This window comes from Sminthopsis crassicaudata, chromosome 3, assembly GCF_048593235.1.
Source record: "Sminthopsis crassicaudata isolate SCR6 chromosome 3, ASM4859323v1, whole genome shotgun sequence".
In the NCBI taxonomy this organism is placed as follows: domain Eukaryota; kingdom Metazoa; phylum Chordata; class Mammalia; order Dasyuromorphia; family Dasyuridae; genus Sminthopsis; species Sminthopsis crassicaudata.
In genome coordinates this window covers 352,449,671-352,466,237 of record NC_133619.1, presented here as the reverse complement: position 1 = coordinate 352,466,237, position 16,567 = coordinate 352,449,671, and the positions used below count along the sequence as shown (strand labels likewise).

The 16,567-nt window shown below is 42.5% G+C and overlaps 1 protein-coding gene across 1 annotated transcript in view; it reads right to left on the bottom strand.

The window, feature by feature from the left end:
* Nucleotides 1-14,117, bottom strand: part of HS6ST1 (heparan sulfate 6-O-sulfotransferase 1) — a 285,636-nt gene extending 271,519 nt beyond the window's left edge. Inside the window, exon 1 of the mRNA XM_074301698.1 lies at nucleotides 13,131-14,117. Within this exon, the coding sequence (XP_074157799.1) occupies nucleotides 13,131-13,648 (518 nt within the window). The 5' untranslated portion in view covers nucleotides 13,649-14,117. The remainder of the gene's footprint in view (nucleotides 1-13,130) is intronic.
* Between the last annotated feature and the right edge of the window lie 2,450 nt (nucleotides 14,118-16,567).

The window sequence follows — 16,567 nt, the reverse complement described above, 5'->3', positions numbered from 1 at the left end:
ACTACCCAGATCCTTCTTTTCTATATAATTATGTCTTATCCACCCTTCAAGGTCCAGCTCAAGTACTGACCACAATGATTTTTCTCTTTATTTTTCCTATTTTGCCATTTTCTCATGTTGATTGGTATGGTAATTCATGTCACATATGAATATACTAGCCTCACCCCTAACTCCTCACCCCAGAAGTTGTAAAACTTTTTAATGGCAAAGACTTAAAATTGTTTGAATTTCCTTTCCTTCCTCTTCCACCAACCCCAATCATTAAACATAGAATATTTGTTTTCCAGATCCTTAAAAACAAAACCACAAAAAATTGTAAAAATTGCCCACACGGTCTTCTTATCAGGTTTTCTAGATCTGGGAAGATTTTCAAATAGTCTCTCTCTCTCTCTCTCTTTCTCTGAATTTAAAGAATATCACAGTAGATTATCCATCAGGAGTTAAGAGAGAAAGCTATGGTTTCTAGTGATAGTAATGGTGATGGAGGAGTAGGTCAGAAAAGATGTTATAGTCAATGTACTTAATGTGAAATTATGCCCAAAGAATTATTAAACTGCTTATTATGCTCTTTGACCCAGCAATATCACTACTAGGTCTATTTCCAAAGATAATTACGGAAAAAGGAAAAGAACCTATGTGTTCTAAAATATTTATAGTGGCTCTCTCTGTAGTAGCAAAGAAATGGAAACTGTGGGAATGCCCATCAATTGGGAAATGGCTGAACAAGTTGTGGATATGATTGCAACGAATACGTTGTGCTATAAAAAATGACGAGCTTGTTGATTATAGAAAAACATGGATAGACATATGAAATAATGGAGAACAAAATGAGCAGAGCCAAGAGAATGCTGTGTACAATAACAGCAATATTGTTTTTAAGAACAACACTGAATGAGTAAATTATTTTAACTATCATATATATCCAAATTAACTACAAAGGACATATGAAGGAAGATGGAAAATGGTAGATGGTACTGTATCCAGAGAAAAGTGATAAACAGAAGTTATGTGTAGAATAATTTTACATATGTATATATGGTAACCATCTTTTAAGGGCAGAGAAGAAAAAATTTGCAACATTACTACATATTTAAAAGGAATAGTAAGTTGCACACAACAGATTTTTCAGTTTCATCATTTCTTTTCATTCTACTATCTTATGGAAAAGCTTGTGTTAGTTCATAAATTAAAAATAAAAAGCATTAAAAAGAAATGTCTTGAGTTGAATAAGGAAGAGAGACATCCCCAGTTGTTTAAAAAATGGATTCTGAAATGTAGGGATTTGTCACAAATGTACCAGATACCCATTTTGGTTATGATTCTTCTAAAGAAATTTTCAGTCCATCTCCCGACTCATTAGTCAATTACTATTCCTTTCAGTGATGCTAACTCTTACAGTCAATTTAGCTTTAGAAACAATGAAACTCAGGTGAACTAATTGATAAAGGGTAGAGCTGACTAAACCTGAATCAGATTTCTCTGAGAGTTAGATCTTCTATCTGAAGAAAATGTAAAACTCCAATAACTAGGAAAATAAGAATTATGTAATAATTTTAAATTAAAAAAAAAAAAAAAAACACTTTTAAAACACTCTCATCCTCTAATCCAACCTACTTATTTTTATAGATGAAGAGAAAGGTATGATTTGTCCAAAGTCATAAAAGAGCAGTAGGGGAGAATCCAGGCTCTCTGACTACAAATATAGCCCTCTTTCCATTATACTACATTCCCCCATATAAATGCTTGCATACTTTTCTTCTTTTAAAATGTTTTTAGTAGAAATTGTTTAATAGGAATTTCCTTCACAGATGGGATAAGAATACATTTTAATCCACTCGGTTCTGAACTCTATGAGGCAGCATTCCAAGAGTGTTGGATCGAATGTCTGAAAGATTTGAGTTCAAATGTCTGACAATACGCACAAATACACAGGAAACTGGGACCCAGAAAAGTTTAGTAACTTGCTTAATATCATACAGATATAGTAATGGGGAGGGGGAGAGAAATTCAAACCCAGTCTTCCTTTCATTGTGTTACTTATTTAGCTGTGTAAATGATTTCCAAGGAAAAGTAATTTAATTTTTTTATCTGTAAAACAAGAGGAATACCTGTAGTACTGATCTTACAAAGTTTTTCTGAGACTCAGATGAGACAATTACATGAAACTTTTTGTAGACTTTCAAGTCCTATCTATATAAATGTGAATTATAAAGGCTAAATTCGAATCCTTTCTATAGCGTCTTCCACACCTCTACACTTCCCAGATTCATCTTCCTAAATCGTTGCTTACATAATGTAAATGCTTTGCTCCTATGTTTCCAATTCATTGAACAAGCATTTTATTCACTTTATGCCAGGTAATGTGCTAGGTGATGGAAATACAAAGACAAAAACTAGGGGTTTGATCATTACTCACTCCCAATAGCATCAAATTCGAGTTCTTTAAATTAGCAGTCAAGGCCTTCTGCAATCTAGCTTCATCCTACCTTTCCACCCTTAGATTTGACATTCCTTATGACAACTCTGTTGTTCCATCCCAGATTTATTTATTCCAATCCCCAATTCACTTTGTGTAATTCCTACCTTCACCTTTGTTCATCATATTGGATGCCTATTCTTCTCACAGCTGATACAAGAGTCCATGTCTTTCATAGATAGTTTCAATTTCAATTCAATAATTTATTTAAATGTTTGTGAAGTGACCAGCACAGTGGTAAGTGCTGAATATTCAAAGACAAAAACACAATAGTTCCTGACTTCATGGAACTTACATTCTTCTGGGGGAATGGAACTGTGAGAACTAACATGTACAAAATGTACAAAGATAGCACAAAATAAGCACAAAAGTCATTTGGAGAAGAAGGAAAGGCATCTTAAATGAGGTAGCAGGTGATACCAGATCATTTGATCTCTGTTTGCCTCAGTTTCTTCAGCTGCAAAATGAGAATAACAATAATTTTAGCATCTACTTTGCAAGGTAGTTGTATAAAGATCAACTGAGACTATATTTGTAAAAACACTTAATACATTACTTGACGGATGGTAGAAGATATATAAATGCTTATTTCTTTCCCCTCCCTTCTCTGTATATAACATTTCATCTTTCAACTCTGTTTCTTTGCAAAGGCTGTCCTCCATGCTAGAATTCACCCTTCCTTTTGGTCCCTTCAAAGCTCATTTAGTATAAGATGATTTTTTGTTGTTGTTAATCTGGCATCTGCTAGTCCCTCATCACCAAAAAACTTTGTTATTTATTTTACATATTTCTTTATCAAATATTGTCTCCCATGATAAAACCTAAGTCTCCAGAGAAGAACCGTTATTCTTGGTATTTGTAACCCAGCAGAGCCCAGTTTAATACACAGAAGGTGCTTAATAAATGCGTGTTAATTGACTGATTCTGAGGGCTACAGCCACACTTCTTTGTAACAGATTTTTGTGCTAATGATGGGGTCTAGAACTAAAACATTTAGTTAAACCCCTTCATGTCACTGATAAGAAAGCTGAGGCCTGGAGGCTAACTGATTTGGCTAAGGTCATACAGATGGTAAGTGAAAGAGTTAGGATTGGAACACATTTCCTGACCCCCAAGTCTAATATCATCACCATACATGATACTTTCCCAATCACATACTGTTTTCTATTGTTACTTACCTCTGTGTGTGTTTGTGTGTTTGTTCCAAGGAAGGAAGCTGGGTAGGATGGTAGATATAGTACTGGGCTGAGTAATAGAAAGTCCAAATTTCATCCTGAAAATGCCACCAGTTAATTCAATTTCATAATCTGATTAAATCTTTAGTAAGAATCTTCCATGTGCAAGGCACAGTGTTAGGGCTGGGGTTAGAAATACAATAAAACAAAGTCCTTACCTTCCAAGAGTTTACATTCTTCTGGGGGAGTGGGACTAAACATCATATTCAAAGGAATACAAAGTAATTTCAGGAGAAAGAGTACTAATTTTACAAAAGAATATTTAATATCAACCTATCAGCAACTACTGTGCAGAATTAAAAAGATATAATAGGCATCTTCCTAATGTTACTTACATAATTTTGCCAAATGTTTTCCAGTAAATGAAGGGATAGAAGCATACTAAATTACCCTCAAAAAAAATCTCCTTTTTAAATATGTATGTATGTAAAACAATTGATTCCAGTCATAGTCATTGCACTCTAGCCCAACAGCCAGTTAAAGTAGAGAGCCAGTGAATCAGTTATTGCAGGCTAGGGCCATTTCTGAGAATTACAAGCCCTCTGAAAGCAGGCACTGTTTCATATTTGTCTTTGTATCATCAACATTTAGCACAATGCTTGGAATATAGTAGGCACTTAATAAATGCTTATCAATTGATTGACTGGGAACAAGAGGTCATAAACAAAAACTTCCAACGAAATTGGAAATTCCTTAAAGTCAGAAAGAATATTCTTGAAATTCTATAGATTCTCTCTCTTTTAGTCTTCTCTCCCAAATAAATCTCTTGTTAAGAGATTTAAATTCTTCTAGGTTAGGGAAGAACTGAGCTTTTAATCTCTAAAATAGTTCCTTGATCATTATTATTGTGGTGCATTCGCTTCCATCATATCTGACTCTTTGAGACTTCATTTGGAGTTTTCTTGGCAAAAACATGGTTCGTCATTTCCTTCTGCAGCTCATTTTAAAGATGAGGAACCCAAGGCAAAAAGAGTTAAGGGATTTGTCCACAATCACACAGCTAGTTGAGGCTAGATTTGAACTCAGGATTTCTTGACTTCTGAACTGGCATTCTATCCATACAGTAGTTACTTAATAAGTACTTGCTGAATGAAAGTGAAAGTGACCTATACTCCGGAAAAGCAGAGATTTGTTAGTTCTTTCCTTTCCTCAGTAAAACCCTTTCCTTAAACATAAGACAGCTTGGCCTTTATCAGTACAGTAAGGCTGACCTTTAACATCTTCAGCTCCCCACCCCTTTTCTCAGCAGTTTCCCTCACTCCCATCAAAGCCCAACTTCTCTTATCTCTTCTTATGCATCTGAGTCTCAGAGTATCTCCTCCTAGCAGGAGTCCTTAACCTGAAGCTAGTGAACTTGTTTTGCTTGGCTTTTCGTATTTTGGCAAATATTTCAATATTAACTGCTTTTCTTCCTATGCCTATATATTTCATTTTATTCACTTAAAAACATTCTGAGAAATCCAGAGTCTCCACCAGATTAACCAAAAGGGGCACATGACAAAAAAAAAGGTAAAGAACCTCTGACTTAAAGGCACCTGCAGTTTGTACCACAAATCTTTTAGGGTCGATAAAAAGCTTTATTTCAATTTCAAGAGATTATTTCAGGTATCATCCAGCAGGTGGAGCAAGGGACAGTGAGGCCTTCTTAATGTCCCCCCCAAAATCACCTTGGGTTTGTATAGATTGCAAGGCAATGTCACATACTTATGTAATCTGATGCTCCCAACAGTCCTATGAGGTAGGATAAGCATTATTGCCCCCATTTTACAGATTAAAGCAACAGGCTCAGAGAGATTAAGTGACAGCAGATCTAAGGCTCAAATCTAGCTCTTCTGAACCTGAGTCCAAGTATAAAGTGAGGGGCTAGACTAGATCACTTTTGAGGTCCGTTCCAATTATTAGACTGTATTTCTCTGGTCTCTTACAGGCTAAGCAAATTCTTCTTCAATCACTAGCACCTAGTTCCTGGGACATAAAAGCTTGTTCTTTCTTTTTAAAAGCAATCTCATATTACATCCCTTTCATCTAAAAACATTTTCCCAAAGAATTATGAATTGCAAATCATCATATTCTCATCATTTTCTAAAAGCAGAAGCAGCCAGCAATAATAACATTAATAATCATAATAATAATATAACTAAGCTAAGGATTACAAAACACTGTGCCTCCACAACAATCCTGTGAGGTAAATACTGAAGGATTATTATATCCCATTCTACAAATGAGTAAACTGAGCCTGTGTGATAAGTAGAATTCAATTCTTTGAATAGTTCTTTAAATATAAACCTTGGACCTCAAGTTCAGAATTTTTTTCCTTAGGACCAACAAATAAATAGGTTCTCTAATATCCTTTATGAAGAGAAAACCTATTCCATAATGATTTGGGAATTGTTATTTGTCTAGTACAACATAGGAACATGGAAACCTGAAATAGGGATAGCGGGAAATGACTAACAGAGACAGAAAACCTTGACCCTTGGAACAAACAGGAGAGGCCAGGTGATATTCTGCATCCATGCCTATATTTGTTTTACAAAAAACAAACTCTAGGCAATCTTATCCCTCTCTCTCCAGTCAACTCTGGTGCTGTTCTGTTTATTGGTTTTAAAATACTTGGGAAGAAAATGAGTTTCAAACATCAATGAGCAGGAAGATTTGATTTCACCATTTCAATGACATTTTAAAGACTGCATGAGTTACAGAGGAGAACTCATCTCACAATTCAGAAGCACTGTGTTAGAAACATGTTGGCAATGAGTGATTTGGAAATTTTCTTCCTCACTCATTTTTTAAAAAGTTAATTTTAAAAACCTAACAACTTGGAGTCATGTTTCTGAGCATCTTGACACTCTTCAAAGTCTAGCTTGTGATTTATCTTTTCTTTAAAGACTTCTTTAAAGTCCTACAAGGTGAAGAAGAGGAAATGTAAAAAGCACACTGAATTTGAACTCAGAGCTTCACTGTCAAAGGGAGGGATCAAATTTTAGGGGAAAAAATGATGTAAAAACAAAAGATAACAACTTAAATAATAAGATTTATTTTTTCCTTTTCAGTGGGGAAGGGTAACTAGAAAAAGGAAATGTAGACTTTTTTAAAATAAAAAATTGAGTTAAAAAAAGAATAAAAGTAATAAGAACCACATAAAGTAAAATGACAAAGAATGAGAGATTGTTTCTCTAGAGAGAACTTTCTGGCCATGTAATTTTAAAGCAAAAAAGTAACTCAATGGAACACAAAAATAACAAATCACATAGGGGGGAAGGGGAAAGAAAAGAAAAGAAGGAAAAATATTAACATTTTAATCTTTTTATACAGACCCCAAAATAATAGCTACTGAATTTCTCTAAGTGCAACGAGAATGGTCTACCCATATTCTTCTTGCTTTGTGTCTTCTTATAGTTTGAATTCCAGATCTTATTATTTACTGATTTGGGGACTTTGGACAAGTTACAACAAATTTCTGTGCTTGAGCTTCCACAGTTAAAAACAAGGAGTTGGATTAAATAAACCCTTAAAGTTTCTTCCAGGTCTAAATCTATGATCCTATTATTAGATAATATATCCTTTCTAGCTCTAACCCTTAACTTTATGATAAACTCATAGATATCCTATCTTTTCAGAACTCTAGAATTTATTGCTTATGCACTTTATTTTTAGTTATTTTTTCCTATGTCTAAGTTCTTGAGCAGAGGGACAGTATTTTAGACTTCTTATTTTTCCTTGACCTCCCTGTTACCACCAGAGCAGACATGTCAAATCCATAGCTTTTGGCTTTAAAAACTTAGCTGCAGCAGGAACCTCATATTAAAATGTAATTGGAAAATGTTTAACAAAAATAAAGAAAAATACAATTCAACACAGATAATCTTAATTTGTGGTTTTTTTAAATTAGTGTGCAGCCTTTGGGGATCTGTTTCTATTTGAGTTTTACACCACTGCCTTAGAGCAGCTGCACAGGTTCTGGAACATAGCAATAACTCATGCTCAAACACCTGAATACCCCACTCCTTCCCTTGGATTTCTTTCAGTATGACTCACAAAAGAATGTTGATGTGTCAGACAGGAGGGTTACAAGGAACAAACTAAGTTCCTAGAGGCCATATAGAATCATGATGAGAAAACTCTTGTTTCTACATGTTTTATTTTAAAGGATGTAACACTACTAAATATGGCAGTTCCTGGGTGACTGGATCATATGCAATAAACACAATTATAATTATTCCTAGGTGTCATCTAGCCTAGTTGTCAGGAAAGTTCACTTCAAGTGAAATTCAATCTAATGAATGATACAGAAAAAGTTCCCAAGTAAAGACATTCCAATTGATCAGTGAAACTAAGGTCTATGCAGGCAAGGCAAGCATGAAATCCCAACAAACAACAGTTTCAAAAAAATAAAATATCATGACTTTAAGTTCACTAAAATAAGTATCTATTTCACAGAAAATTTAAGAAGTCTAAGGAAAATACTAAATGTGATTCTTCAATAACCTCTCCTAAGAAGTGGGACTTACAGATATGGAATGAGGTATATGTCATCAGATGAGGTCAATACATGTATTTTTGTGAGCATTTGTTTTGCTCCTCCCTCTTCCCTCCCCTCCCCCACTTTGTAACAAGGGAGGGTTCTACTGGGGGAAGGAGAATGACACTATTGGGGGGGGGGGGATGATCAGGAAAACAATTAAAATTTAGCCCTCTGAAGAAGAGGAGGGCTCACATGAGAGAGAAAAAGGAGTTAATTTATCCATAAGATCAATCAGTGAGTAAAGTCCAAGTTATAATTAATGGCAACTTTAGCTCAGATTGTATGGCCAATAATAGTTAGATTTCTCCCCCTCCCTTCCAGAGCTTTGATATAGATGCTGAAAAGAGAAAGTTTAGAAAGATTAAATGATTTGTCCAAAGTCACACAGTCCCATAGATATCAGAGGAGGATTTGACCTCTGTGTTCTCCCCAATTAGTTCTTTATTCACTTCTTTATCCATACAATATTTCCCTAGGCAGTTGCCTCCACTATAGCATGCTATGTAATCACAGGGTTACATTTACATGGCACTTTATGGTTTATCGAGCACTATACACATCCTCTCATTTGGTAGGAACTTGGAAGTGCCAAGGAACTTTCAACTTCTACATCACAGATCCAAAGCAAGTATGACCACTCAGCATTATTAAGGACCAGTAATTATTAGCATTTCAATTATGTGTGGTAGACAGCTCTCTATGGCCAGATTATGAGCAAAACTTCCCTGGCTTTTTCATCAAAAGACTGAACATTAGCCAAACCTCTCTGGCCAATATTGACACAACCCAGGGTTTAGACAGCACACAACCCATACAAAATGAAAAACAAATACTTGCCAACTCAATTCTTAACATACGAATGCCTGTTTTCTCCAATTCCCACTATCCAAGGAAAGGATGTTACTGATTTCTAAGAGTTCCAAGCTTTATCTCAAAAATTAACTATAAAATATTTCCATTTTCATTCATCACCTCGGTATTTTGAGGCTCCAAAAAGCATAGATAGACCAATTCCTATCAAATGCAAATGAGTCACTGTAAAAAAAAAATAAGGGATAAGAACCTATGAAAGTTCACACTTTCCCAGAAAAACAATAACAATCATGAACATCTCGAACATCTCTTAGGACTTGTCTTTCCAAAATACAAACTGATACACAAAAGTCACCAGAAGCTATAAGAGATTTGACAGAGGTATTCCAAAAGCAGACAACAAAGGATTTCTAAAAAACTGTAGCAAAAGCTCATGCTTTCCCCTAGATTCATAACGGTATTTTCCATATTTAGACAGTTCCTAGGTCTCTAGACAGATGGGGGCTTTCCTCCCCAATCTTTCCAATGCTAGTTAGTGAAATGTTTCAATGAATAGCTCAGCAGGTAAACCTTGGTGACAGACTGGCTTATGCACATACAAAGCCAAGATTAAGTTAGCCTCTTGAGGAGGCTCATTAAAAAAGCAATCTACCCAGTGCTTGAAACAGAAATTAAACTGAGAGGGACCAGAGAGGGGGGGGAAAGTAATACGGAAGCCACAACATAGTCCCAATGAGATAGAGAATACACATAGTTTTACAATCAGACACAGAGGCCTGCCAGTACTTAAATTGAGTTTTATAAAGAAACATCATGCTTTGTCATCTCAGGGCCACCCCTGTGACCCATGGCCCTGAGAAACACTACTGAATTCTTTCACAGACTGCTCAACTGGGCAGGGAAGATGGCAGGAAAGAACTGGGATTGTTCAGTTTCATCTTTGCTTAGGTAGAATTCATTTCCAACTGCTTGTTCTTGAACCTCTTTTCATCTAAGAACATGTTTGGTTACATAGGTTGGGGAGTACAGGGGAATAAAAAGAGAAGATCTGGCATTCTTTATAACTAACCTGGATATTTTCTTTTCCACCCCCCAACTCCTCCCAGCCTCCCCATCCCTCTCTCCCATCCTTTTATCTTTTCTTCCACTTCTTGACTGGTCTTTCCGAGCAGTTGTTTGCAGAGGAACTCAGCAAGGAAGGTAGAGCTACTCCTAGTGGAGGAAAGGAAAAATTAAGGCAGGGGACCATCATACAGTCTACACAAAATTAAATTTAGTCTCAAGAGGTTGAGTTGCAGAAGCTCCCTCACAGAAAGAAGAAAGGAATTTTCCTGATGTGAAACTAAGATATTTCTGATTCACCAACAATATTACTTCAAAGGACTGTGGAGTCTCTGAGAAGTAGCAGCAGATAGCAATACCCATTTATAGATAAGTCAGGATTTAGAAAGCCACAAGAAAAGGAAACAGCTGAAGCTCTTGTCCAATCAGACGACTTTGTTTACTAAGTTAGCACATCTACCCTGTTCCTTTTTCTGCTTTGTTCAATGATGATCAGTCACCGGAACACAGAACGCTGTGATCTTCCGATGGTTCTAAGATGTCCCCCATTGTTCAATCCAACATGGAGCACCAGAAGAACAATAAAAGGGGTTGTAACTACACTGGGAGTTTATGTACCATGCCTAGTGTGTACAATGATGAGACCCCAATTCCTTGGAAAGCCTGAGGATTCTGTCTAGTGGTTTTTTTGCAGGTGGACCTGCTGAATACCTTTCAAGTCTCAAAAGGTGGGTAAAAGAAAGGTGCTAATTAAGGTTGGTGTCTGCTTTTTGGAGAGGTTCCTGTTAGTAAAACAGGAACAATCCCTGGATTCCTTCATACCAAATCAAATCCAAAATCTACAGAATTTATAATAATCCTGGTAATGGGTTATTGGTGACAGTAAATAGGATGAAATGAAATCATGAATTATCCCTGAATTGTCAGTATAAAAAAAGACAATCCTTTTGGAAAACGATGAAGGAAAGTGTATTAAAAAGTCTCAGGCTCAGGTATTCTCATTTCATTAGAATCTGTGGCAATTACTTTGGAGAGCATGGGAGGACCCTACACCTTCCTTACTCAGTCAATGGGCTTATGATAATAAGCCCAAGAAACTCCCCACCTAGAGCCAGCAGATACCCTCAAAACTAACTTGTCACACCACTTGGCCAATGTCAGTAACAACAATAAAGGAGAAATCACAGCAGCCCCAGCATTTCTGAAAACTCAGTCCTTAGGCAAACAGCTCTGGGCTAGGTAAACAAAAGGCAGGCGGAGAAAAACTAACACTTGGACCTGTTCCCGAACTTGAAGTACAGGCAGCAGGCAATGGGCCACTCCACAAAGCTAACCCGACAGAAACATAGACAATGAAGGGGGCAGAAATCCCAATTATTTTTTTTTATTTTTTTAAGATTAGGAAATTGGCACCACTCAGGCCCTGCGGGGCCAAAGTCTTCACTGTGAGTTACTTAATAGCTCAGGATTCCCTCACGCAGACTGACCTCCAACACAAAATATCACTTTTTTTTTTTAATTAAAAAAAAAAAAATGCTTATTAGAAATCAAAGTCCGGAGCTGGGAAGGAGCTAAACAAACGAGCTGCCACGCAGAGTTAATAAGCACCTTTTCAAGATTCCCTGGCTATTACACTCCTGCCTCTTCTACCAATGTGCACTATATATCTAGCGCGTGCTCTCCAACTGATACAGAGGATGGGTTAATATGAAAGAAAGGTTGGGCCCGTTTTTGTCCCATAAACATTCCTGTTTTTTTTTTTAAGAAAAATCAGTGCCCAGATAAATCCACTTATCTATGTGTTTCTGTATGGAAGGGGACAGGAAAAAGTCCCGTGAAAGATAGTTGTATTTGCTTTTTTAGGTTTTGAACTTAAAAATAATTCTGCATAAAGGTCCTGAGGGTAACTGAACTAAAAACAGAACAGGTATTTCTCCCAGCCCCCAACTCACGGTGGCACACAGTGAACTGACACACACGGCTTTGTTCTTTCTACCTCAGTCTTGGGGAACACCTTAACCTCCATGAGCCCCCTGGGATCAGGGTGCAGGAAGCCCACGGGGGAGACCTCGCTGAAAGAGAAGGCCGGGGAAAGCTTCCTGGCTCCGAGAGGCATAAATCTGACTGTCGGCAAGCACAGGACAGGTCAGTGGAGAGAAGAGGTCCGGGCTAGGACTTCCGTGCGCTGCACGGCCATCTCCTTCACGAGCGCTGGGTTCGTGAGGATGGCCCCTTCCATTGTTACGGGCTGCCAAACGAACAGTTTAACTAGTAAGGTAAGGCAGGCAGAGCACCCACACTCAGCACGGGCATCAGGACAAGATAAGTGGGGAGGACGGCTCGCCCCTTCAGAGAACTTGGACAGAACTGAGGAGGAGGAGGAGGAGGATTTCTAGCTATTTTAGAACCTGGGCTGCCCTTCCCGGGAGGGAGGACGCCTGCAGAGGTAGTGAGTGCTAATGCTGAGCGGGCGCCGAGTCCGGGAAGTGGGAACAATCTAACCTCCCCGCTAGGCGCTCCGTCAGAGCCCGAAGCCGGCTGCCCTCGGCTGGTATTACCGGGGAAGCCCGGGAGGAGAGAATAGCCGGGGGGAGCCAGAGGACAGGGAATGAGGGGAAACTGTCCGAGAAGCTAACTGAAGGAAAGGTGCGGGCCATTCTGAGGGGCACGTGAGCAGCGGGGCAAGGGAAGGAAAGAAGTAAGGGGGGATCCAGGGAGAAGGGGGAGAATAGCGCCGGGGGCTAGGAGACACGGAGGGGGGGATGAGGAATATACGAGGAAGAAGAGGAGCAAATGGCATGGGGTGAGGGAGCTGGCGGGCGCCAAAAAGGAGGCAGGGTCAGTGAACGGATACAGGTAGGAGAGGGGTGGAGGGAAAGATGGGAGAAGAGGTGTGCAGCCAGGAAGCGTGGGACGAGAGGCATAGAGCACGGGGAAAGCGCCCCTTCCGCCCCGCCGCTTCTGGGTGTTCCCGCCGGGCACCCTGGGCTCAGACTGTGGAGGGGCTTCCTCCTCCTACCTCGGCGTCTTGAGGGCCGCGTTCTCGCGCTTGTCCAGCACCCCGGGCACGCAGTTGGTGAGCTCGGTCCAGTCAGCGTGCAGCCCGCAGCTCCAGCCGGTGGAGAACCGCGAGAAGAGCCAGGTCTCCCTGCGATTGGGCCGGTAGCAGGTGCACTTCTTCTGGCCGGGCCGGCAGTCGCAGGGCACCTCGAGGCGCACGTTCTGCACCAGGTGGCGGCCGAAGGTGGTGCCGCCCGTCTTCTGGATGTGCAGAAACACGATCACGTCGTCGCCCTTCATGTCGAAGGTGAGCGCCCGCTCCAGCTCGCGCACGGGGAAGTAGTACTTCTTCACGTAGTGCGGGTCGGGCGTGGGGAAGAGGTCCAGGTCGTCGGCCAGGGCGCGGCCGCTGGGGGCCCCCAGACTCAGCCCCGGCCCCACATACTGGTACAGGATCAGCATGAAGCACACCGAGCCGGCCACGATCAGCAAGAACTTGCTGGTCCTCTCAACCATGGTCCTCCCGGCTCGCTTCATGTGTCACCATCTCCCAGGGATTGTTTTTTCCTTCGGGGATTGGGCAATGGAGCGGGGAGGACGGGAAACAGAAGACCCCGCAACCTTTGCTTTGGGATCTTTTTCTCCTGTGGGGTGTTTTTCGAGGAAAATCCAAAAACTGGATGGTTTTTCTTTTCCTTTTAGGGGAGAAGTGGGGTGTCCACAGCTCAGCCGCTGAAACAACTCCGAGGGAGAGCCTCTTTGCGCGGGAGGGACACCGCAAAACTGGGGCGGGGAGGTGCCAATCAATCAATGCAGCCTGCGCCTGGTGCTCCCAAAGTCGCTGGAACTGCGTCCTCTTCCTCCTCCGCCTCCCGAATCAGCGGCGGCGGCGGCGGCGACCCGGCGAGCCGGGAAAGTGACTGGGGGAGGGGAGCGCCGAGGAAGGGGGTCGAGCGAAGTGCTCCCAAGGAAAACAACCCCCTCCCGCCCCGGACGCAGCGCCCCCGCGCCCCCCCACACCCCGGCAGCTGTGGCCGCCACCCCCCGGCCCGCGGCTCCTCCTGACGCCGCCGCGCCTGCCGCCGAGCTCCCGGCTCGGGCTCGCGGCCGCCGGCCCGGGTGTCCTCTGCGGGGAGCTCGCCCTGCCGAGGCTCCGGCCCCGGCTACTCGGAGTCCTGGCTTCCTCCAACCTCCGCACGGCGACCGGAGCCCGGCATGCTCAGCGCCATCGCCTCCCGCCGCCGTCCAGCTGCCGCAGCGGCAGCCCGAGCCGCCGCCGCCGCCGCCAGCCGGGCTCCGAGCTCAGCACTGCAAGCGGCGGCGGCCCGGCGCAGGCAAGGCAGACGCAGACACACGCACACCCTCCCCGGCTCGCGCGCTCGCGCTTGCGCTCGCTGGCTCGCTCTCGCTCCCTCGCTCCGCCACTCTCCCTCCCTCTCTCACTCTCGATCTCCCTGCAAAGCCTGCAGTCCTCCTCCTCCTCCTCCGCCGCCGCCGCCTCCTCCCCCTCCCCTCCCCGTCCTCCGCCCTCTCTTCCTTTGGCTCCGCCTCCCCCTAACTTTTCGGTTGCTGCCGCCCGCCCGCGTTGTTTTTCCTCCTCCTCATCTCTCCTTTCGCTTCCTCGCCTTCCATTCCTTTCCGAATTCTAATTCGAAATTAACTTCTGGGATCCTTTAAAAAAGAAGAATGCATGTATAATTGTGTGTTTCTTCTATCACCGGCCACACGCCTGAAGTCTCTGACTCCAAACTGGAGTCGTTCTAATTCTAATCGGAATGATGTCTGAGGAAGAAGCCGAGATGACCAGGCGAGACCAGACTTTGAAGCGCCGGACTGAGGCCTGGGTTCCAGTCTGTTCCCCGCCAGTTACCAGCCCTCGTGACCTTGAATGAGCTATTTGACACCCTACCAGCCGCGGTTTCCCACAGTTGGGCTGAAAGATCTTTCCAATGTTGTGATACAGTGGTCCTAAATGGAAGAAGGATGGCAGATGTGCAGATGTCTCCTCGGGCAGAGACTGTGGGGGGGAGGGGAGACATAAGGGGATCAGCATAATGAGGGCCCCACCACCATTAAACATATCTTGCATCTATACAAGCAGGTTCCACTCCGCAGTGCCGCGGTTTCCACGGTTTCCACGGCGGGTCCACGCTGCTTTTGATAAACGGGCAGTCCCAAACACCCGGCCCTTGCCCGTGGGGATTCCCAGATAATTAATTCCCTGCCCGGGTAACAGACAGCGCACCTTGGCTGGGACTTGCGGGTGGAGCCTCGGAAGTCTCAGGGGGTGAACTTCAGAATGGGGTCTCGGGGGAGCTTCAGCTCCAGCCTTGTAAACACTCCACGGCAGGACAGGCAGCTCTCCTTTAAGTAAAGTCAGAGCGTTGTAGTGGGCAGCAAACTGCTTCAAAATAGAATAATAGCAACGCTGATTCCCCTTACTCACCCTCCAGTGTTTACCTCATTAATCCTCTGCGCCAGATAGTCTTTTGAAGAGCTTCAGTTAAGGATGATTTCCTCTCTGATTCTTGCAGCCCTTAAAACACTATCCCTATTAAAGGATGCCATTTTTTTATACCATCTTCAGAAGAGCCTAAGACTCAGGTACAATTTCCTCAGAAATGAAGTCTGCTTATAGCGAGTGACTCTTCCCCACTGTCCCCCATTTCCGGAATAGTAACTCTAGTGGCCAAGGTTGGGTTATAATATGTCTGACTCTTAGGAGAGCAGGGAGAAACACACACACACACACATGCACACGCACTCACACACACGCACTCACACACACACACACTCACACTCATTCTCACACACACTCACTCATATTCACACACTCTCACACTCACTCACACATGTTTACACTCACACACACTCTCACACGCCCTCACACATGCGCACACACTCTCATACACACACGCGTACACACTCTCACTCACGCTCACACTCACACATACACACTCACACACGCACACACTCACACATACTCACACACGCACACTCACACACTCACACATACTCACACGCGCACACACACACACGCACACACTCACACATACTCACACGTGCACACTCACACACGCACACACTCACACATACTCACACGCGCACACTCACACACGCACACACTCACACATACTCACACGCGCACACTCACACATACACACTCACACGCTCACACACACACTCACACACACACACACTCACACATACTCACACGCACACACTCACACACATGCACACACACATGCACATGCACAAATACTCACACTCACACATACACACTCACACGCTCACACTCACACACGCACACGCACACACTCACACATACTCACACGCGCACACTCTCACACACATGCACACACACATGCACACGCACACATACTCACACACACACGCGCACACACTCTCTCACACACACACACAAGCAGAGAACTGGCAACGTTGGGTCCCTTTCAG